The following is a 23,976-nucleotide window of genomic DNA, read 5'->3' as shown; positions in this document are numbered from 1 at the left end:
AAACACTCCTTGCAGTATGCTAATGCTATATGGTAAATATTGCCCATAGACTATAAGTATTCATAGCATCAATTAGGCATTAGAATGAATATGACTTTACTGGAATTCAGTACTACTGGTTGAGTTAATAAACTCCTGTTTTAATGCCTAAGTAGGTCACTGCAATAACTGTTGTCTTAAAAAAGCACACAGCATCTGCCATCGGGTGCCGCCTTTGAATACTACTGTGTAAGTCCCAGCTGACCAACATGAAAGAAAGCACATTTCTGCATGGACTACCGCAGACAGTTAACAGCCAAATATGTGAGATATATTCAGTTGGGTCTCGAGATTTTAAAGGACCAGTGCCATAATACCTGGTTGAAAAGTAAACAGTCCAGTTTTAAAGATGGATAACTGAAAGTTCCTTTTTGTCACACAGCTGAACTGGACACATGCTCAGCACATCAGAAGGCAGAATTAAACTAAGCCTGTAAAACACAGTTTTACTAAAGATGTCCTAAAGATGTTGGACTTTAAACTTTCATGAATAGTTTTACCTGAGTAAATTCACACATACACACACACACACACACACACACACACACACACACACACACACACACGTGCATTAAGAGTTCTAAACAAAAGGAAAGGATTGAGATCAGCATACTGTGAATTAGTGCTATAAATAAAAAAGAAAAAAAAATCACTGGAAAGTAGAGAAACTTCTTACTGCACTTATAGCGTCTGTCTATGAGAGCTATAATAGCGGCTTAAAAGCGTAGCTTACTTTGCAGCACTCAGTAATTGTGAATGTGTCTAAGACGTAGCTAGTTCATTTCCTTAAAGTTCTTCAAGTGTACGAGTGATGGCAGTTTCTGCCTGGCTGTGTATGGCATGGGCTCAGTTTCTGACAGTGTCCTGAGTGCAGAGGCTCATGCTCCAGCTGGGGCCGGCGTAGTCGTGTCTTCCTGCTTGGACACAACCAGTGGTCACATGCCATTCATTCACCATATCTGCTGACAGAGGAAGCCGCACGTTGGGCGGAACGCAGGCCAGTGACAAGCCAGTGATGGGGGGGGGGGGGGGGGAGAGACTGACAGGGGGAGGGTGGGAAGACCGCAGGACTGCAGTGGGGTGATTCAGCAGCACTCCTGATAACACCTCCCTCCATTTATGCCACACTTAGATTTTTGAGTGCCATTTTATTTACATTTAGATTTAACTTTAACATCAGATCTCAAAGAGCTGAGGGTAACATCTAAAGGTGCTTAATTTCTCTAATTACAATGATAATGTAAGCAAATTTGTTATTACAGGCCCTCAATTGATAGAATCATTGCTTTGGTATTAAAATTCTGGTATCTACTGTACCAAAATACAATCAATCTGAAAATTTTCATGCTGTTTTATGCTGAAATGAGCTAAGAAATCAGCTTCTCCGCATACGTGTGGCCAGTAGAGGGAGCTGTTATTAGGTGATATTTTACCACAAGCACAAGCACAGCCATGTGATGAGACAGTCAGAGGTGTAGAACAAAAGGGAATTCCTCTCTTTTCTATTCTGTTCTTCATCTCCAAGCGGACCCGGAGCATCGCCCTTCTATACAGACGGTCAGAACTATAGTTTGTGCTCAAAGGATGTATATGAATGGCTTTTCTTACTAGGACACATGGGGCATCATCACAGTGGCCAAATTAAAATCTACATATATTCTGTGCATTCAAATATGCATTTAGTGATCTTATGCAAGAGAGTCTGTGACTGAGAGAGATGAGGAGAGAGAGTGAGAGTGAAAGGAAGAAAGGAAGAGAGAAACAGAGAAAAACAATATGCAAGCAAAGATTTCAAAGTGCAGTTCAGTGCAGTGCTCTTGGATGAGGTCAAATAGGTATTTCTACTGTCTCAGTATTAGAAATAGTTTCAAATGATTCTGAATAATGACCAAGACAATTAGAACAGCAATGTGTGTAGTACTATTCCAGCCTAACAGCTGTGTAATTAGCTCAAATATTTGTCTCATCAGCACTTCTCAGCATGTCCTGGAGTGTGAAGAGGTTCTAGAAATATCTTGGAGTTATAGAGAGGAATAAACATTTGAAACTGCTTCCAATATATAAAACATTTTAAACACCCGAAGCACCTGTTTGACCTTGGTAAGTGTGTGCAGTGAGTTCAGGACTCCGAGATATGGTGTGCTGGGCGCCATGCATGTGGAAGACGCTGTGTCAAAGAGCGAGAGAGAAAGACAGAGAGAGAGAGAAAGAGGGAGAGAGCGAGAGCGAGCTTTGGCGGTGTGTGTTGGCGGAGGGTCTCTCTGCTCACCAGACAGCTGCTGAACGGCAGGCTGCTCATGTGAGCTTAACAACTGAGCCTGAATCGTCTCCACCACTCGTTTGAAACGTCGGCTGGGACCTGCCCGAAGAATACGCACACACAGACGCACACATGCATTTTAGAACTGATTCAATGGCGGCTTGTTATACAGCTGCAAAAACAGTGCAGTTCTGATGAATGAAATGAATCTACATCTTCTGCTGCTGTATCTTGGGTTTATTCCCCTTAGCAACAGCCTCATAAAGTGTAATGGGATCATGGTGAATTTTATGGTGCGCTGGCCGACTAACTCACTTTCTGTCGCATGCACATTATGTTTAGTGGTTTACAGGGCAAAATGTCCCCTTAGTCTATAATCTATAGCTGAGAGAAATGGAAGGGGGTGGGTGGGAGGTCCTTTTTAAAGACAGCGGGCTGGAAAGGAGCCTCTTTTATTCAAATCTATTCCAGTGGAGCCGTGAGGCAGCATGACTATTTTCAGCCTCAATGCAAGTCAGAACAGGCAGGACTGGGGGACCGCCAGCGGAAAAAGAGAATAAAAAAAAGTCTCTCGTCCCAGAAAGCGGTACTGTTCAACACCATCAACCACCAAGAGGCCATACGCTACCCCGCGGCCACTCCCCCCTCCCCCCCCCCCCCCCCCCGTCTCTCATTGGTCAGTTGGAGGGGACTGACGGCTTCGCAGCCAGGGGCCTCTCTGTGGGCGTGGCTACCTGAGAGCAGGGTGAAGGTGACAGAGTAAATGCCGTTGTCCTTGGTGGCTGATGTGCTCTCCGTGTAGGTGATGTCCACCTGGAATTTGACAGGCTTCTGGAAGACAGCAGGGCCTGCTGTAGACTTGTACTCTGCCCGGAAACTCGTCTGAGACACCACACTGTGGCTCAGGCTGGGGATCTGAGGAAGGAAGGAGAGGAAGAGGAAGAGGAAGGAGAGGGCGAAGGAGGTTTCATTAGCCACAGGCTCTTTAATAAACCCTACACATGACCTCATTATCTCAAAATGATCCATTAGGACTGGCTGAGAAGAGTTTATTTTTAGACCATATAAATTCAAACAAATGATTTCATGATGGAATTTCATATCTGCTAATGTAAGAGCATTTCATACTTTTACATATTTCATATATTTTTACATATTAAAAATATATTGTACTGTAGTGTATATGTAAGGTTACGTACAGAGGTAACTTCTGAGAAAATAAAAAAAAAAAGTTGCCAAAGCAAAGAACCGCAGCTGCACTGTCATGGGCTACTGATCTGCCAATGCATTCTCCTCTCAAGGACGCAGAGGATTAACCACAGAATGGAGCGCACGCACACACACACACACACACACACACACACACACACACACACACACACACACACACCACACCATTCACCCTCACCAGCTACCGCACAAGTTTATTCAAACACTGTCCACAGCTGGACATGGTTTACATAGGATGATAACAACACAGCTGTTTCTGACTTTGACTTTCTAAAGAAGTATAAATGTTAAATACATACTTAAACAGTAACAGATCTCAATGAATAAACAATATAGAAGAGCCCAATCATAGTGTTACAAGCTAAAAAAATGCCACGCACATGCACATCTCTCTCTCACACACACACACAAACACAAACAAATGAGACTTACTGAGAGAAAGGCTTGGACTATATCCGCTTTGATCGAGCTCAGAGGTTTATCCTGGATCACAACAAAAATCTGCTCCTCTTTCTCCAGATTAATGAAATTACCAAACCAAGATTTTTTGGCAAGTCTGGAAAAGAGAGCAGGAACAAGTGAGAAAACATGATTACAAGACCATGATCCATCCACAGCACTTTCTTCGCAAAGGTTGGTATGAATGGTTGACCCTGTGCTGGGAGCACTTTTATTGTGTCTATGTGCCCTTCTGACAAAAGGAGTATGTAGCTATACAATAAAAGGGATTCTAATATTGTGTGATTCAGCTCTATACACTGGATGACTCCCAACAGCAACAAAAGACATGCTTTCAGAACTGTAAGTGGCTAAATTTGCACCCATCAAAAAGGCAAGGCACAAAGATATGGCCCAGGAGAAATAAAACGTCTAAAGTCCAGTGAAATCATAAGGAAAGAAGTGTTCCCATGACAGATCTCGTCTGTGTTGAATTAAGGCATTTCACACGAATGCAGTTTCTGACATTTACAGAGCACTCTGCTAAAGAGATGTGCTTGGAGACAGTGGAACACACAGCAAGACAGATAACTTGAGACACACACTCACACATACAAACGTGCACACACACACGCACACCCACGCACGCACACACACACACACACACACACACACACACACACACACACACACACACACACCAAAAGATACGATAACGAAGATAAAAAGACTATAGAAAAAGACCATGACTTTGAAACCATTGCTTATCTAGGGACTCTCAAAAGTGTATGTCACAAGAAACCAAAAGTATATGATATGACTGACTTAAGTCACAAACCTCTTAAAGCCACTTTTCTGTAAAGATGCTTCTGAATATATCAACATAATTTTCTTAAATAAATGAATCACAGAGAGCGAGATACATCTATAAAAAAAACACCCTTAATTATCAACTATGCTTCCAATTAATATGCAACCAATTAATTAATTGCTTGCACCAGCACTGCATTGACAGCCAAGATTGATAGCAAGGCTCAACAGATATATCAGTGTGTAAGCTGTAACTGTTTCATTAAATAAATAAATAAATAAATAAATAAATAAATAAATGCCTTGCGGAGAGTCAGTCACTTGCGGTTTGAGGTCTGAAGGCTGATGCATGGCTCATTGCCCCACACCACTTGAATTGTGAAGCATGCTGGGATATTGCCACAGAGCATGCTTATCTGAGATAGTGCTGCTTGTAGCTACTTTTCCCCGGAACCAGAGGAGACGGCGTGAAAGCCGCTTTCCCGCCAAAGCGCTCGGCCGGCCCAGCTTAGCCACAGCGGCGGTGCATGGCTGTGTGAAGCCAAGCAAGTGGAACAAAAACACTAAAATATTAATGTGGAACAAGCCCCTGATAACATCGCCACCAATAAAGCAGGGTAACGGGAGTTAGGAATGTTGAAGCTACTACTTCCAATTCAGCTTTGACGTCAGTGTACTCCGAACTTTGCTGATTTGTTAAAGTAAAATACGACGCTGGAGTGGGAGCCGGGTGACAGGAGGCTCCAGGTTCGCAAAGGTGATTCAGAGCAGTGCCGCACAACTGATGAATGTGCTCTTAGGGGTGGAGCACTTAACATCTTAGGTTTGATAACAGAAGAGTGTGCTGTGACTTACTCGGGGGAAGACTCCGGTGTTAGGCTGGACATTTCCTCTTGTGTGGGTACTGAAAAGAGGCAGGGTTTATGGTCAGGAGGGAGGGAACGGAAAGGCACGAGCTACATCATCCTACATCATAAGGTTTAATAAAAGAGATTAGCTACCACCTAGCAACAGTAAATAGTGATACATCTCAGCTAATTATTCTGAACATTAAGAGCTACTTAACACCCTCTGTGCAGTGCATGTGATCCTCCCCTTAAGAGTGAGAGTGGAAGAGAGAGAGGCTCTATAGTTGGTGAGAGAACATGGTTCTCAAGTTTTCATTATTGGAACTACAAACATGGTATCTGTTCAGCTGATAACAGCAAATCGACCCTCTCTTAGCCTACTGATTACAGATCACAGATCCGAACGAATATCCCTGGCTAAAACAAACAAATAGGAATGATTGCACATTTACAGCAAACAAGTATATAATGTATTACATGTTCAAGGTCTCAGTCAGCTCTTTTGTTACCCTGCTGTTACCTTGCAGTTTCCTGCGGTGGAATCGTGGTGAGCCGAGGAAGCTGTTTTTGATGGAATTGAGACGTGTCCTCCAGGGCATACCCCCGATAGAGGGGCTGGGCGGCGGCGTGGGGCTGGGTGTGCCTGCAGGGCTCTCCTTGGGTGTGTGCACAGGCGTCCCTTTGGGGGTCGGGAGGGGGCTTCCCCTGGGAGAGGGGTGGGGGGTTACCTGTACAGTGGGGATACTGTGGTCAGTCCCGGCCAGCGGGTGCAGGTGGTGTAGCCGGATGGGCGAGAGGGGCGAAACCTGAGAGAGTGGCACAGAGAGCTTAGGGGGCACGGTCAGGGGCGGCCTGCGCACCTTTGGGCTGTTGGTGATGGTTGGGGCCAGAGGTGTGGAGGGTGTGGAGGGCTCGGATTTGGCTGCTGAAGGCGAAGGCATTGTGTTTGGGAACGGGTTGGACCTGGTGGTCTGCAGAGGCTTGTCTGTGACTTTGGACTTGGCAGGGAGGGTCTGAGTTTTGCCAGTGAAGGCCTGCAGGGCTCCCATCTTTGGCTGGAAGGCATTAGGGGAGTTGAGGCCTGTTCCGTTAAGGCGGGTGACGGGTGAGTGAGTGGGGCTGTTGTTGGGCGACTGCGTGAGCTCCGAGGATTGTGGGGGAACAAAAAAGCGCCGCACAGGCTGCGAGAGCGCATGCACCAAGCCGCCAGCAGCGACACGACAACACAAACACACACACACACACAGACACAAAGACGTGCACACACATACAGATACGCACACAGACAAAGAGATACACACACACACACACACACACACACACACACACACACACACACAGCCCGAAGGTTGGCACACACCATGGTGCACGCACACACCGACAGCACATATGGACAGATGGGGGACACAGCAGCGGTGATGTGGAGTGAAGGGGACAGGGAGGAGTGCAGAAAAAGAAAGAAAGAAAGAAAGAAAGAACATGCCATTAGCACAACCAGCCAGGAGGCAACAAGACTATGGAAAGTAAATGTGCAGAGTTCTTAAAGCAAAACCATCTATAGGAACCAGCTGCAACAAAAAGCACTGGGTCTTTGTTGAAAAGTGCCAGAAGTGACCAAGCAAGCAGGCAATGGGCAGGTAGCACATGTGTGTGATATTTCAGTGAGTCAATCTCCTACGCTATTGTCAGAATTGTTCAGTATAAATAGTTCTGCAATAATCTCTGGATGAGATCACTGAGTGTGGGTGTAAATTCTGTTTTAGCCAATCTGCATGGGAGGTAAACATCTGTTGGAGTTTATTACCAGAAATCTAATAGTCTAATCAGACTGAACAAAATAATTCAAACAGGTCATTCAGAACAATAGCGCCACACTGTGGAAAAGGCCAGTTACATTTAGGGCCATTAAGTGCATAGCTTAACGTAGTGTTGTGATGCTTCTGCTCAGCAAATGACATGGAGATGTAGTGGAGACCAATGGTATTCATGGTTTAAGCCCAGGACATCAATTTCGTGTTTCCAAATAGGTCTGAGTAATAAACAGCCTCATTTAAAAATTTATAACTAACTGCGGCAAAACCACAGAAAGCAAACTGGAACATTGAGAACATTTTAGAATGTTGGCATAAATTTATATACAGGGAACAAATATGGGTGCAGTTATCATTTTTGCGAAGTAAAAATTTGCAAAGTAGAAAAATTTCTGAATCTGCATTCAGCATTCCAAAGTGATCATGAAGCACACTGTAAAAAGTGTCCTTGTCTCTGAAAAGTGCTACAACCATGCCTGCATTGTAACCACCAAGTTCACGACTATCTCAAAAAGCTTTTCTTCCCTGTGCGATTCTCTGCAAAAAAAGGGGCCATCTTTTATCCAATGCTATAGTGAAATAAAGTACAGCAGCTCTAAGGCTGCAGAGTGGTTGAGAATGTAGAATATTTGATCAGAGTGGATTCAAAGCAGGCTCTAGGCACAATCCTGCAGGGAATTCACGCATGTAACTCAAACGACAGCATATTGGGAAGACTTAGTGGTGGATTTGTAAGCGGTTAGCCAGTTCAAACAAGGCAACTGTAAAAGCGAGATGCAGCCTGAGCTCTACTGTAAGTAAGTAAGGGAAGAAGGATTATCAGACTTTACCAAGCCATTAGCAACCAAGGCCTCTGAATATCTCTGAGCTGCAATTCTCAGAATGAGGAATAGATTACAGCTAATTATGCTGTGCCTCACTCTTTGACTGGGCTAGCAGTTATGGCTAGTCTATAAGTAATCACAGACAGCGGTATTGAGGCTTTATCTGTGATTTAGAATGAAAAACCAAACTCTGACCAAGGTTAATTACTAATTATTTGGCTACTGGAGATTCACTTTGAAGCTGTTGAAATGAAGTATGTCTATGGAGGGAAGGGGCTGTTCTCCGCACTGATAGGATGACATCGTCAAACAAAGTTAATATAGTGAGGTTTTTTGGTTGTTGTTTGTTTTTCCCTTTATTTATTTATTTATTTTATTTTTTGCATCCCCAAGATTTCGATGCTAATCGGCCAATTCTCTCAGATCTCCTCCGTTATTCAGCATGCGAGGTCTGTTGTTGCAAGCAGGCAGTCAAAAGTCTTACCCTATGCAAATTAGTACGTGTTAACTAATCAGGGATTGTCAGTGTGCAAGCAGCATTCACGTTTCAGCTCGTAATGAAATTCAAGCAGAGAAAAGGAGCCCAGTGTCATGTGAGTAACAGGCCACCACACGAAGTTTATGTCGAAATAATAATTAATGGGGTATAATATTGAATTAAGTGTGTATAAATGACAAATTTAATAACACTGCTGAAGGGATGGCAGCTACTGGAAGCTGTTGTAATTAGTCTTTTAGAGTATGTGAGGGCAAAGCGGGGCAAAGGAGCAAGGAGCGGCTTTTCAGAAAATTGGAGCGTTGGTGTTCTCTCTTGCTCCAAGTACCACTCCAATGAAACACGTGACAATGGCCCATAAGGAAATTGCACTATACATTTTCATAAGCTTGGAGTTCTCTAAATATTTTCAGAGAACATGCCAATTCAAAAATTCAAGTCACTAAAAAAAAAAAACTCCTAACGGTGAACACAAGTTTGGTGAGGTTAACACTACCACATAGGATTTGTTGTGGAATCTAAAACGACACATTGAGAAAATATTATAGTTTTCCCTCTACAGGGAGATGTCTCTGCACGATGTATAGTAGGTTAAACTACTATCGTGTTTTGGTTTAGATGAAAACATTTCTGCAGTCTGCTGCTGGTTTTCCTTCAATTCAATAAAACATGACGCCTTTCTCAAAGTGTTATTTTTTATCTCATTTGTACGGTGGCCGGGAAGAACCATGGTGCTGCAAATGAAAAACGTGCTGCAACTACACTAAACATATTAATCAAAATGGCAACATATGTGCCACATTTCAGAAATGCGATGCAAAGTCATGAACACATTCATCAAAATGACTACATATACTCTATATTTCAGAAATGCGATGCAAATTCATGAACACTATACATATTCAGAAAACACTTCATTCAAAATGACAACACGTACGCCACATTCCGGAAACGCGCTGCAAATTCAGAAAACACATACATCAGAAACGAGGCAAACCCAGTCGCAAGCCAGCTAATTAGTTATTAAGACAAACTTAGTCGTGTTAGCTGGGAGGTTTTATTATCGTTCTTTAAGGCTGCGTTCTGTACAACCTAGGAACAGTAAATACAGTTGTTCATTCTGTATCAGCCTAACCAATGATAAAACCCTGGTAATTGCAAATATAATTACTTTTTTTTTTTTTTTTTATCAGCTACTTAGTTACCGCTGGTCTCATAGGAGTGGGTCCCCTCTGCGTGTCCTCTGGAAACACTTCTGTTGTGTTGCGCGCATGATTTGTGGCGTTTCTGAAGTTGCATGCGTTTTTTTAAATTTGCACCACATTTTGGAAATGTACCGCACGTGTTATCATTTTGATGAATATGGTTTGTGTAATTGCACCGGGGGGGTCTTCACGGCCACCGTATATTTGGTTAAACTCATATGATACATATTCATATTAAAAATGAAGAATGTTTGTGGCTTGAGGAAGGAGCAGAGATTGAGCAAAAAGACTGCAGAATGCTCTGAGCAAGTAAGGAGTTGGAATAAGAAAAACGGAGCAGACTGATTACAAAACACTTTGCACAAAGAGCAGACATTTTCTGCTGCTCCACCCTTTTACATTTATGGCATGTAGCTGACACTTTTATCCCAAGCAACTTACAATTACGACGGAGTACAACTTGAGCAATGGAGGGTTAAGGGCCTTGCTTAGGGGCCCAACAGTGGCAACTTCACAGTGGTGGGGCTTGAACCAGCAACCATTTGACAAGCCAAAAACCTTAACCACTAAGATACCACTGCCCTGCAGTGCCTTTTAACATACATTACCTAATCGGTGAACACTACTGTAATATGGGCGGTGAATGCCCTCTTTGTGTACATGTCGCTGACATAAGCAGAGACTGCGATATGAGAGAGCTTTCCATTTCACCACATTGTGTGGAAAGACACCATACTCTCAGGAGGGGGCCTATCTAGAGAACAGTTGGGTGTGATTTGAGACAGACCCAGGCAGACTGAATGAACTGGGTGTGGAAGAAGTGCTTACCCGTGGGCTGCTGAGAGGACTGGTAGACAGGCCAGAGGAAGCTCCACTGATGGACCGTGACCTACCACAATGCAGAGACCATCACAGTGGTGTCAACATATTTCAAATGCTACTGTATCCAACATAGCTGTTAACTGCAGTAAACGTGAAGAACAGAGGAAAACGGCTTAAATTGGAAAGAGGTTTTCTCTAGAGAGATGCTGCCAATAAAGTGTAATGATCTCTGTATATTGTATCTCAACAGAATGCCACCACATGCTGACACATTCTGGATTTTCAGTAGGACAGAGACTCCTATCAAAATGGGCTTCACCATACCTAGGGATCAAATATCCAAACCTAATCTTTCTGATGAAAAGTAAAAGGTGAAACAGATCTTTGTTGTGCCCAAACGGTATTATACTGCTGTAAACATCAGAGAACTGGAAGTATTTTTGGTAGCGAATTATAAATTTTCTTTGTCTTTCTAAAGCTGAAAAGTGAAAATATGCAATGCATTTGTCTGCACTATAGAAATAACTAATTTGGCAATATGGAATATATAAATCCTTCAGTGTTTTACCACATGCAGCATAGATAGCTCTCAGAAGCATCTGGGATTTAATTAGTCTTGCATTTTGGTCACCAGTGGGAAGTGAAATAGTAAATCATCATTATATGTGTCAACACATTTATGCGAGTTGACACCCAGGAAGGACCTGATCCATAAACTGATCAATTGCATATATTACTTAAATATACATTAACTGATAGTCACAGCAAGTCTGTGATCGTTCAAGCAGAAAATCACAATACCAAACATGATGTTGGTCTGATGCCATTGAAAACTGCTCATATTCTCCTTCTCCGTCCTTCACTTAATTAGCCGTAAGAAACATACCACAGATCCATGCTATCATTTAGTCATTAATGGGTAAGCGGAGAATATGATGCCTTGCTGCTGGTGTTCCTCTGGTGTTTTTCATTTTTGCTGAAAATAATACAGGGGTCTGCATATAGCATTGTATGTTCAATTTTAATTACTGTAGTGTTAAATGTATTTTTTCACATTGCTGTCAGTGTCGTAAGACTTCTGATGGTTTTAACACAGTGCCACATAAGTTGCATATGGGCAGCCAGGACATTGTAGTACTCTAGAGACCAGAAAGAAAAGAAACCCACACGGAGAAAGCAACTACAAGAGGAAAAGTGAACATTTCCAGCTACGAGAATGAACAGTTCTTCTATGAGTGTTAAGGCTGAAAGAGGAGAGACAACAGATGTGGTATACAGATGGAACACGAGAGATGGTCTAGCAGCATTACCTTGAAGAGTGGAAACTCATGACTGGTGCTAAAGATGCAGGGGAGCTTTTTGTGAAAATATCAAATAATTTCTACTTTGCTGGAGAGTTTTTTTTTCTTCCAAACAGACATTCCGTGTTAATTTATAATGTGATAAAATTGAACAATTTCACAAGAATGAGATATCTTTTGGCACACATCGTTTTGTGTCCAAAAAAAAAAAAAACAACCCTATATGGGCAATGAATGTTGACTCCAGACAAGTGTTCAGGGTCAGTCAGTGTGTCAGTTCTCTCAGTGAGGCACAACCTCTCTGTGCATTACCTTGTTCAGCTAATCAATGCTAACGTGGAAGTGGATGTGAAATATCTGAAAAGGCTGAGCCGTGTTCGCTGGAGCGTATGAACACAGACATGCCGACCACCTTCCTCTCCCGGGCAGGTGGTGCGACGGAAGCAAACAATGTTGGGCATCTGCGGGAAGAGGACGCAGGCAAAACAACCGAGACAGGAGGAAATGAACCTCGAACTGGGATCCACCAAAAATAAAAAATAAAAAAATCACGCAGACATCAAACGCAAACATGAAAGGCGAAAGAAGGGAGATAAGATGCTTTTGATGTGGGAGCCAGAGGGGCGTATATCTTTGCCAAAACTGAGGAAAAAAACTGGGGAAAATATATAAATAAATTTTAAAAAAAGATTAATTAAAAAACACCTAAACTCCCTGAAAGTTTAGTCCTGAGTTAATCTTTGTTCTTCAGTTTAACAATGGAATCAACAAATCACACTCTCAATGTAAGTGGCTAAGGTCACACTTCACCCTAAAGTACCCAACACCCTTCACCTGCACTAAGACCAGTATGTTGAGAGTTTAAACCCCACTGCATCTTCAGAGCTAAAGAGAGAGGACAGGGCTGTTTTTTAGTACCTTTCTTCTTTGCTTTGTACTTTGGGGTTGGCATCTGAAATATCCAGGCTTTTACTGAAAACAGATTTACTACAGTAGGATAGAAAGAACAAAAATGGTAATTACTACACTATACACTTTCCAAGCTACATTCAGAATTACTGGTCTTCTGACGAACATACTGTGACTTCATACAGCCAGGCATACTTCTGTATTCTTTTTTTGATTTGAATGGTAATTTAGATACAGTATTTAGTGACAAAACGTTATTATGGATGTCTGCCAAAGCAGCAACAGTGGACAATGACTGTGAGATGGAAATGGTAACATAATGGCTGAGGACTGAAAAAAGAAGTGAAAAACAACACACAGAACACTCCATAACGTATGCTAACACTAATGTTTACGGCACCCCCTTCATTTTTATGTGTGTCCTGTCCCAGGGCCTCTGCTCTGCCCAGCCGGAACATTCCATGTGAAAGTGGAATAATGTGATGAGCCAAATACAAATCACACTCCCGTGCAGATGGAACCGCTAATGGAGATTTCGCTTCGCCTAGAGCATTGGGACACACCTCGCGAAAATGGTTCGATGGGTGTTCACTTAAAAATGCTACAGTCATTCTATTATACATATATTTCAATGTTTTCTGATGATGCAGGTGAGTGAGTGGTGGAGGGCTTGGTACCTCTGCCCATGCTGATTCATGTCGATGGCTCGTCGCACGGGCACCGGTGAGCCGCCCTCGGTCACGCTCAGCACCTCCATGGACTTGCGCTCCGGCCTCCGCTTGTTGTGCCTGGTCAACAGAGGAGAGTCCACCCTTTTCCTGGGGGGGTCTGAGGGGAGCCATGGACACCCATTAGTAATTGCAGGCGATTAAGAGCTTAATAAGATGCTCTCGAGTTGAGTCAGCTCATCTGTTTCTCCGGAAGAGTGGAAGAGAGAAGAATGAGAAAAAGCCTTACCGATCTCGTTGCGAGGGGGCAAGTTTTGGTCTTCGTGGCTTGGGTACCTCTCCTTACGGTCCAGGAGGAGGAAATATATCATCTTCTCCTGGTTGTCACTGGCATGAACAGTTCAAATGATTATGAGGTCTGAGACTGCACAAATAACTGATTCCTCTAACACAAGAACCTCCACCAATAACCTGCCACCAAATAAAAAGAAAGGGTGCCCCACAGTATATAGGACAAGATTGTTGACTCCAGACAAGTGCGCAGGGTCAATACTTGTTTTAATTCTCTCAGTGAAACTTAACCTTGCCACACATTACCTCATTTAGCTAATTGATGCTAACGTGGAAGTGGATGTGAAATATTTTGAAAAGGCTGAGCCATGTTCGCTGGTGCGTATGAACACAGACATGCCGACCACCTTTTCTTTGAAAACTTCAATTAAATAAACACTCAAAACACAGAGACATCCATGTGGAAAAGGTGAGGAAATTATCCTCGGAGAGACTGAAGTTCTAGCTGATTGATATGCGCTACATTATGGGCCACTTCTTTCTAGGGACAGTTTTCCATCCCTACACAGGAACATAATGCCAGACTGAAAGTGCAATAACACAGCCAAAGGACACTTTAGTTGTGGACTGGAGGACTACGTGTATGAATGTGTGCTGGTCTGTTGGATGCCTGGAGCGAGAGGCTGAGCGGAGGTGGAGTGGAGTTTAGGGGATGATGGAGGAGCAGGCCAGCCGGCTTCTCTGATGGCATGTGACCAAGCTGCTGTACTGTTGGCGTAGCAGCCGTGGGAAAGAGAGCTGTAAAACACGTATGGCATGCCAGCGCGAACACTGCCAGGATGGGCCTGGTATGAGCGTCTGCAAGACGGGGAAGAATGCTTGCTACCATAGCCTGGATGAACTACATGGTTTCATCATTTCATTATGAGGCTAGAGTAATACCAACGACCACTGTCTATATAATAAAATATATTTTTACCATCTCATATAAATCATTAATGCTTTTAGATGTATAATAGTGAATGGCAATACTTCAACACTCTACAGTCTATACGAATGCACACAGTCTATACAAGTGTGACCCCTGACCCCTGACCTCTCCCCCAAGCTACTCACTCATCTGACAGCAGGTCCTTCATCAGCTTGTTCTTGTCCCGGAAGCAGCCGAGCGAGTGCATGCTCTCCAGCACGTCCGGGTCAATGTCCTCGGCAGAGGGCAGCGTCCGGATCGCCACCTTCCTCAGGACTGGCTGCTCCGGCTCAGGCTCGTTTTTGCCCCCACTGACGGATGTGCCCGTGGACACATGCAAACACGAGAAAATACAGGAAACAGTAGGAGCTGGTTTAATATGGCTGTACACGGCAGGATGCTCTGTGACAGTCATCTCTCAGCCCTCCGAGCTCCAGCTCTCTGTTGCACTCGCTGTTTTTTTAATGTAGTGCCCTGCGGGGGAAGGGGGGGGACCAGAGCACAGTGCGGACCCTGCCCCTGGCCAGACCAGATCTAATAGCTTCATCTGAAAGGCACCCGACTGGCACGCTTTTGGCCAGGAGTGAAACTACTGTGGAGGTGATGTGGGGAAGAGAGAAAAGAGAACAGTAATGAAGAGTGAGAAAGATGCTCTGAGCTGCTGTGTCAGCTCTGCGCACTTTAGCAGACCATAGGTCCTGTACACACACGGATGCCCAAGTACACATATATAGTACACGCACGCACGGGCACACATGCACACACAGACGCAGACACAGGGACACATACACATACTGTCCACTAATAAACGTGGCCCAAGCACTTCATTTCGCGCATAACTAGACTCTCTCCTCTTGCACTACACAAATGCAGGCATACACTCTTGCACACAAAAACACACAGATACAACTATGAGCTTACAAAATCACTCAGTAGATGGCAGATGTTATACTCACATGTACCATGTGTGCTTCTGTATCTGTTCTAACTGTAATGAGAGAAGAAAAATCGCATTGTAATCTACTTTCACCGGTATCATTTAATTATTATGCAATTACAGAATAATCCTCTGACTATTTTTCATATGCAAATAAAAACAGTCAGATGAAAAGAACAAGAACTATTTCATGTTGCAAGGCTCTGTCACCCATCAACCAAAGGTAAGATCAAGCCTGTCTCAGCCTCTGATCATTACGGTGTAAATGGAGACACTACAGAGGCACACAGCGCGTTTTAGCGGCCTGCTAATTACAGCAGCATACTGCAGGAGGAAAGCCACTGGAACAACAGAAGCTCAAGAGGGCCATCACCGTTGTTATGTGTCAGCGAGGAAAACTGTAATGACAGTAATGTCACACTATAATCCTCAAATGCATCCAAATTGAGTGATAAAACTGGCCTTGGACTGCATCTATGGCTTCATGATATAAGGCTATAAATGTAATCCTCAAAGCACATTCCTAAGAGCTGAGTGCCAGAGCCACAGGAGGTCTTTTAAACTGGCTGGAAAACAAAGGGGCGAGCACACGGTGATCTGAGGCGTCAGTGGCATGGTAGCCCCTCATCAGGGCACACGGTGGACCCACTCAGCTATCAGCACCTGAGCAGTACGCAGCGCTTGGCAGGGTGGTCCTTGGGGACTGTGGCTCCGTTCCCCACGATGCTGGGGTCGTCTGGGGCCACTGGCCCCGGCGCTGGCACTGACATTGGCCCTTCTTGTACAGCACCACTGAATGATCTAAGAAGTGAGAACTGCAGCTAAAAAGCAAGCTAATAATTTTTTTCTGAATTTTTTGTCTGTATATAGATTCTTTTAAGACTTCTTTTAAGGAAATGTGTAATCACATAAATAGATATGTTAAAAAATATTAAAATAAAGCCTCTTCTCTTTATTGTGCCTGACAAAGATGGGTTTGGCTTGGGAAATGACAAACCACAAAGCCTTATCTCTCTTCACGGCTTGCTCAGAGACAAGGCTTGTTGTTTCCAATCAATGAGATGTAGTCTGTGAAGAATGATCCATTTGATTTTTCCGTAAAGCAAAGGGAAATGGAAATTTCAAAGAACCATAATTAAGATAAGCCACTGTGCCAGGAGAAGGGCAGAGAGAGACAGAGAGAGAGTATGAGAGTATCTGCTGTCAGAGACCTTCACAGACAGGCTGAACTGGATTGGTTCTACTGTGTAGCAACCTGAAGTGACAGCACCCATGCAGACAGACCCCTCCAATACCCAGACTCCTTTATCAGAAATCAGATTAATGCACTGAACACAGCTGAAGAATTCAAAAGGTGCCATTGACACTATGGTTGGAGTGGGCTGAACTCTGACACCACCTGGGGGTCTAATAATCAGAGAGGGGAAGTGCAGAGGGTATACAGTTACGGAGGATGCATTTGGTGTTGAGTAAAGAAGGAAAGCTTCAAAACAAACGCATTTGAACCGAAGAGCTTTCTCTCCTCCGCTCCTTTAAAAACAAAAAAACACCCTGTGTGCAAAACAGCAACTTGTCAAAAGGTGAAAAAACTGTTTTCCATTTTTTGGTCCAATAATCACAAAACTTCAGTGAGTGCAGAGAAAATTTTTTATCTTACCAAACTTTGAGGGAGGGTAAGCTTTTTAATCATGGTGAAAAGCATGAGGGTGGCTATAATGCAGAGATAGTTCTGTCTGACCACAATCTATAATGCTGCATCGTGCGGTGCGACCATGGAATGGTGTTCACTAACCGTGAGTCGCTTGGCTGCATCCACCTCAATCATGCCCCTCAGTAGGTTCTGGCAGTCCGGGGGGATGAAGTGAGGCATGTGGAACACACCCAGCTTCACCTTCTCCAGCAGGTTCCTCAGGTTGTCATCATCGAACGGCAGGGCACCCTGACACACAGCACGGCGAAGCATCGTTACCCAGGGCGACGGCGGTAGCAGTGTGGGCCACACACGTGCCACCAAAGTGTCTGCTGCAAAAACCGCTTCACTTCCAGGCAGCCAAAGCAAATCAAAAAGGAAGGGCATGCACCAAATACGGTGGAAGCGAGGAAGTTTATTCATAAAAAAAGAAGGCGCAGGAAGGGAAGGGTGGCAAATAGAGACAGCAGATCATTGACAATTAGCTTTGTTTTTTGAGCCGGGCTCACTTTGGCAATTTCACACTGGTGTGGGTCACCAGGGCCACTGGCCCGCTGGAAATGGCAGCGTTTGATGAACGGCACGGTCAGAATGCCGACGTGGTAGATGCCAGGTCCGTGTAACGGATGATATAATCAGACTAGAGCTAGAAGCCACTATCAGTTAAAAGAGAAAACAGATGACTGGGACAAAACAAAACCACAAAACAACAGAAAAGCTATTCCAGCTCCAGTGCGGAGTCTTGGAGTGGAGCACAGAGAGATCCCAAAGAGAACTCGCTTTTGTCCCAGGGAAGGACTGATTGCTCCATGACATACATAAAGGCATAATGGAAAACACAAATACGAGGGCAGAGGGAGGGAATCAATCAGATTTCCAATCACATCAGAGCAGCTTCTTTTTTGGGGGGGTGGGGGGGGGGGTATATGCAATCTCTGAGCCTTGCAGCTTTCCAGAACCCTGATCACACACAGGGCATGCTCCGCATAGCCAGGCCATGATCTCCTGTGAGCTGGACAGCAGGGAGGCATTTTCACTGTGAAAAGGTGGTGTGAAAATATCATTTCACATCCAATTCCTGTGATTCAACCGACATTATACGAGCAGTGTGCATGCTTCTTCTTCGTTCTGCGGACAACAGGCCAGGAGCTTCATAGCGCCACTGTGTCTGGGCCAGAATGATCTGCTTTGCTGAAAGTCTGGAGGCTTTTCTTACAGTTTTTTTCTTACACATAATTAAGAACAGTATTTATGTTCATTTTTCTATTGTAATGGCTGTTCAGTGGGTCCCAGGTCTTTGCAGTGGTGACCAGCCTAACATCTTCAAGTGATCCCACTCAGTCAGAGTGTAGTGCCCTGTTGCTCTTTCTCTGTTTTCTTCACCAACAAACAACCGGGAATAAAAGGAAATGGAAACTTTATTTGAACCATAAGCTTAATTGGAACCATTTTCATGGCTTGCTAATAGATGAGTCTAATTTTTATTAAATGTTTTTATCAGCTAAAATTTTTTTAAAGTAAAACTGTTAAAAGCTCAAAAAGATGAAAATGACAGAAGGACAAAATGTGAAAAAGAAATTTTTTTTGGTTGTTGAAGCTCCACTTACCACTAAAAGTGCAAAGAGAATAACACCACAACTCCAAACATCTGCTTTCCGGCCATCATACTTCTCTCCCTAACAGACAGTAAGAAACAGCAAGATAGAGATAGAGAGCAAGACAGAGAAAGATGGTTAGAGGGCAAGCCAGTCTAAGAGCACCATTAGAAGAGCTAGCCCTGAGAGTCCACTTACCCTAATCACCTCTGGGCACGCGTAGTGCGGAGACCTGAAAGAGAAGGAGGGAGGAGTGAGGGACTATTTCACATTAATATTCAGTTGTAAATGCAAGACTCAAGAAGTACATTAAAAATCATGAAAGACACCGAATTCTACAGTTTGCACAGAACATGAATTGGACCCTTAATTAAAAGTCAACTGTTTCTATAGTTTGTAAGCATAAAAGAACATAAAGAAGATTGCTTCACTTTCACATCATACCAATATCAGCCACTTTACTTACACATCGGCTATTCTATTATTTGACATGATAGTTCTTACTTACTACACCTAGAATTCTAATCAATATTCATTAATAGCATTTAAGTCGATGTAAAGTTTAAAACTTTCTAACCGTGAAGAAATTAACTAAGAAATCCCCTTCTGTCATTAACGTTTCTTGCCAACAACTGACTGATTTCTGCTGCCAGTGAAGGGCACTATAAACCACTTCTCCTCCTCAGACACTGCCGAACGATCCAATAATGTAACATTAGATTTTAATGACTTCCTGCTAGAGGTATGTAAAACGTCTGTCCAATAACTGTCAGCATTGTTTAACGTGTCTGTGAGTAATGGTATGGATGGCTCGATGTGCTATCGCTGTCATGTGCCAGTGTCTGCAGAGAAAAAAAAACAAGAGTTTGCGCGGTAAATAGGTGATCCCTGATTGCACCCGCCATATAGAATTATGTAAATATATGCAAATTATGCCAATTTGTGGTGAGCAAACAGAGCCATGTCAAATCGCATTGCAATTAAATCAACATTTTTTACAGTCACCCAAGAAATTGAGGCAACGACATATTACTTGAAGGAGAAAATATACTATCATACCATCTTTATTACCCAATGAGTAAGGTCATATACAGTAGTTTTAGATAATGTATTGTGATTCTGTAGGTATACATTACTGTCAGTCATATCACAAGGCAAGCAAAGTATACTAGTCCATATCAACAAATACTTAATATTGATAAATTCCAGTGGAAATGTACCATATGTGTAACATGTGTGCAATGTTTCATGAGTGTCAAAAGAAGAAATTAAGTGGCAGGATTAAACTTATTCAAATCTCCTCAGAATGTGGAATGCCTGTTCTGTGAGTGGGTGGAAGCTATTGAAAAGCATGTCTGAATGGTGTTCATACAGACAGGAATATCTCACTGGTTTCTTGAATGTGTGCAAATTAACTTCCCAAAATGTCTTGTTGTGCCATGTTCTTTGGCTTGACAATATTGTGAATTTGCTGTTTTTGGAATAGCTACTATATCAACCTAGTGACACACTGAATTAATTATAAATTACTTCTAACTTCTGCATGAGGTGTGTATTTTATCATCACAGATACCAAGCAGCAGCGGGTTAGCTTCATCCTGAAATAATTTTTTAGAATGCATTTTGACTACAGCACATCAACACTGTGAACAGACCCAATCAGATATCCCAAGGTACCTACTAACCACAGTCAAATCCCCAAAGTGAACTTCAGAAACTGGAATTACACACACTCTTGCAATTTCCCAGCATTCCCATGGTGGAGATATTGGTGATTTTGTGTGTGTGTGTGTGTGTGTGTGTGTGTGTGTGTGTGTGTGTGTGTGTTTGCGTGGACATGCCCAAGGATTAACGCAGTAAATCAGGGTAGCCACAGGGGGTGGTTAAACCACTCTGAAATGAGCTCGATGGAAAGAAATGACTCATTTAGAGCAGGTTTTGCTCACTGGCTACGGGAGAGAGAGCTCTCCTGCCAGCTCTGCTGTTAGTCTGACTGGAGGCAGGACAGCTAAAGGGGGAAGGAGAAAAATTAAATCCACTTTTTTGCTTTACCTCTGACAGCCTTAGCACATTAGCCACATTAGCACGGCTTCCACTCTGAGGTGGGTAGCCTTGAGCTAAAACTATGCCAGCTTGTAAATGTGTTGTCTACAGTAAGGTACTGCATTTAAAGCTCACTTTATTAGCTTAATCAATCACCATTCCCACTAAAAGGGACAAACAGTGCAATCACACTACAACTAGCGGTCGACTATCATGTTAGCACAGGACTGCACTGCTGGTGACCGGCATCTAAAGAAGAACACTTATGTGGTTTATTTGCCAAGTTTATCTAAACTACCCAACTACTGTAACTTCTATCTTAAGTACCACTGGACTGACCTATGTAGTAGAGGCAATGGCTTGAAAAGATTGTTGAAAACCTTAGTAACTTCATAATTAGGTCAATCCACCAAGCAAGAAATTAGCCTCAGATACAAATGAGAGAAATATGGTACACTATGTAATACAAGCAGGTTCCCCTGCACTGTGTACATGTGTGTGAAATGCCTGCCATTTTATATTCCATCCAAGTCCATTAGCTGTGGTAAACAGAATACATTTGTGTCAAGCAGACAGCGTGCGTAGAGGCAAAAGATGAATGTGTTTAATTAAAAACTGTCATATCTGCGCTTAGAGATGGGCCAGCCAGCCATGAGGGGACAATCAATAATCACAGCATGCCGGGCGTCATAGTGCTGACACTACTGCTAGCAAACACCAACACGAGGAAAACCTGAGCTGGAGAAGATATGAAATCAGGGTTAAGGTTTGGTCACTGAAGGCTGATTTCACAGCCCGCAGATTAATAATGTACCCTCTCCCTTTTCCTACAAGCAATGCACAATGCCCTACCAATGCAATGCTGCTAAAATACTGATCATTTGCACAAGCAGAATAATGGCAAGCTGTGTCCAGATAATAAAAGGCAATACAAAGAGTGTGACTAAACAGTTCAGGCATTCTGAAGAAGCCCCTGTGTGTGTGTGTGTGTGTGTGTGTGTGTGTGTGTGTGTGTGTGTGTGTGTGCGTGCGCGTGCATGTGCGTTTGCGTGTGTGTTTGGGATCGATTAGCCATGACCCAGTCGTTCACTTATCTCTGCTGTCACACTATACTTCAGAGCAGACCACTTTCCCTGAAGCATGCAGATAAGTCCAGCTTTACAGCTGGGAATCTGTCAAATGGTCCACTGACTAGCAGTATCAAGAAGCCAGATCTTGCTGGTTTATTGGCCAGGATCTTCCTTAAGCTACCTATCGCATCTCTGTAAGGCGAGCCTTCAACTTTAGTGAGATATTTAGGTCATTGCTATGGCTACTTACACCAACACAAATGAAACATGAAACAACAACATAATCAAAAATATATAACAAAATTCTAAAAAAGGTACATGACAGATTAGCATGTAAACAATAGATGGCCCTACAGTAGACAATAGATCTATTTTGTGTTCATTTCCTGTCACGGTACAGGCCCTCCCCCCTCAAATGTCTGTGTCTGTGCGTGCTTGTCTGTGTGTCCGTATTGCCACGCCCTCTTGTGTTATGCACCTGATCCTTGTTGTCTGTAATTGTCATGAATGTATATAAGTCTCGTGCCGTATCGTCAGGCTTGTTGGTGTTTGACCCATGTAGTGTGTTTGTGTGTGTTGAGTTGTGGTTGTGATTAAAAACGTATGTTCTGTTTAACGTGCCTCATCCCCGCATCCTCCTTAACCTGTTAAATGTCACATTTCCTCATCACTCAGTTAACACTATTTTTAAAAGTTAAGCAGCACTGGTACAGAAAAATCATGGCAACAAGATCAAATTATTCTGGTTAAGGGCACTGCAGCTTTGACTATAATGTACTGACCACAGCTATCTAATCTAAGGATCACCTTTGCCATGGAGATTGAGCTACATGGCAAAGCATGACTCACCCGCAGCTGGTTTCCAAGAGACTGTCTCCAACCTGCAGAGAAGCCATTCCAAAGTCCGCTATCCGGATATTGTTCTTCTCGTCCAGCAGCAAGTTCTCTGGCTTCAAGTCTCTGTGGCTTGGAAAAAAAACCCACACAACAGCTTTTTAATTAGAAACCAGGGCACATTAACATCTTGGATGAATCTCCATCTACCTTACTATTTGTTTCTTGACTTCTTTTCTTAATATCCTTACACTACAAATATCAAGAAAGCAAACAATGATGAGACAATCTTATGCCAGATGTTTTGTGTCTTTCTCTTTATAATGAAAGGTTTGTTCTATTTAATTGTTTTTGATGTGCATTTTATAGCTTTTCATTGGCAGCACACTACATTTTTGCTGCAAGTACAGGTGATATATAGAGACATGGGTTGAATTAAAGCAATGCCTTACTAAGCTAATGCAAGGGAACCATCAGAAATATCTACAATCCTGGTTTCACCATTATACTTTCTGATCCAGCATTAACATTTCAGAATCTGAGGACTCAATGAGCTAAGTCTTTGAAGACTTTTCATCCTTCACAGGCCAGCAACAGAGGAATAAAAAAACATTAATACTCTAGAGACAAATACTCTTACATTCAAACATCAACATATTGCAACCTGTTAGTCGAGGGGGTTTCACCAATGGCTTCATCCTGAACATTTTAACTTTTTCTAGCTAAGTCTCTTGATGAAAATCATCAGTGCCCAAACATATGCTTTAGACTGGTCAAAAAAATTCTTCCTAAACCTCAACACAAATCCCACAGTGGGTATGAAAAACACCCACCCAAGCTCCAAATTACCTGATCAAGTGGTGGGAGCACGATCAGACAACATTC

General features: G+C 43.1%; 1 protein-coding gene across 6 annotated transcripts in view; it reads right to left on the bottom strand.

Annotated features, from left to right (window-relative positions):
• brsk2b (BR serine/threonine kinase 2b) overlaps window positions 1-23,976 on the bottom strand; it is a 95,763-nt gene that overhangs the window by 3,431 nt on the left and 68,356 nt on the right. For 2 of the 6 annotated variants that reach the window (XM_027013802.3, XM_027013801.3), the window contains exons 5-19: window positions 23,107-23,223; window positions 19,343-19,376; window positions 19,157-19,225; window positions 17,652-17,798; window positions 15,879-15,910; window positions 15,069-15,233; window positions 13,951-14,048; window positions 13,671-13,821; window positions 13,003-13,071; window positions 10,790-10,850; window positions 6,146-6,806; window positions 5,633-5,681; window positions 3,962-4,085; window positions 3,034-3,214; window positions 2,309-2,398 (exon numbers count right to left, since the gene is read on the bottom strand). In XM_027013802.3, the coding sequence (XP_026869603.2) occupies window positions 2,309-2,398; window positions 3,034-3,214; window positions 3,962-4,085; window positions 5,633-5,681; window positions 6,146-6,806; window positions 10,790-10,850; window positions 13,003-13,071; window positions 13,671-13,821; window positions 13,951-14,048; window positions 15,069-15,233; window positions 15,879-15,910; window positions 17,652-17,798; window positions 19,157-19,225; window positions 19,343-19,376; window positions 23,107-23,223 (2,048 nt within the window). The remainder of the gene's footprint in view (window positions 1-2,308; window positions 2,399-3,033; window positions 3,215-3,961; window positions 4,086-5,632; window positions 5,682-6,145; window positions 6,807-10,789; window positions 10,851-13,002; window positions 13,072-13,670; window positions 13,822-13,950; window positions 14,049-15,068; window positions 15,234-15,878; window positions 15,911-17,651; window positions 17,799-19,156; window positions 19,226-19,342; window positions 19,377-23,106; window positions 23,224-23,976) is intronic. The other 4 variants (XM_081705933.1, XM_027013803.3, XM_027013800.3 and 1 more) reach the window with 4 other exon arrangements.

Source organism: Electrophorus electricus, chromosome 23 (genome assembly GCF_041902795.1).
Source record: "Electrophorus electricus isolate QZ-2024a chromosome 23, ASM4190279v1, whole genome shotgun sequence".
Taxonomy (NCBI): Eukaryota; Metazoa; Chordata; class Actinopteri; order Gymnotiformes; family Gymnotidae; genus Electrophorus; species Electrophorus electricus.
This window is presented reverse-complemented; position numbering and strand designations above follow the sequence as displayed.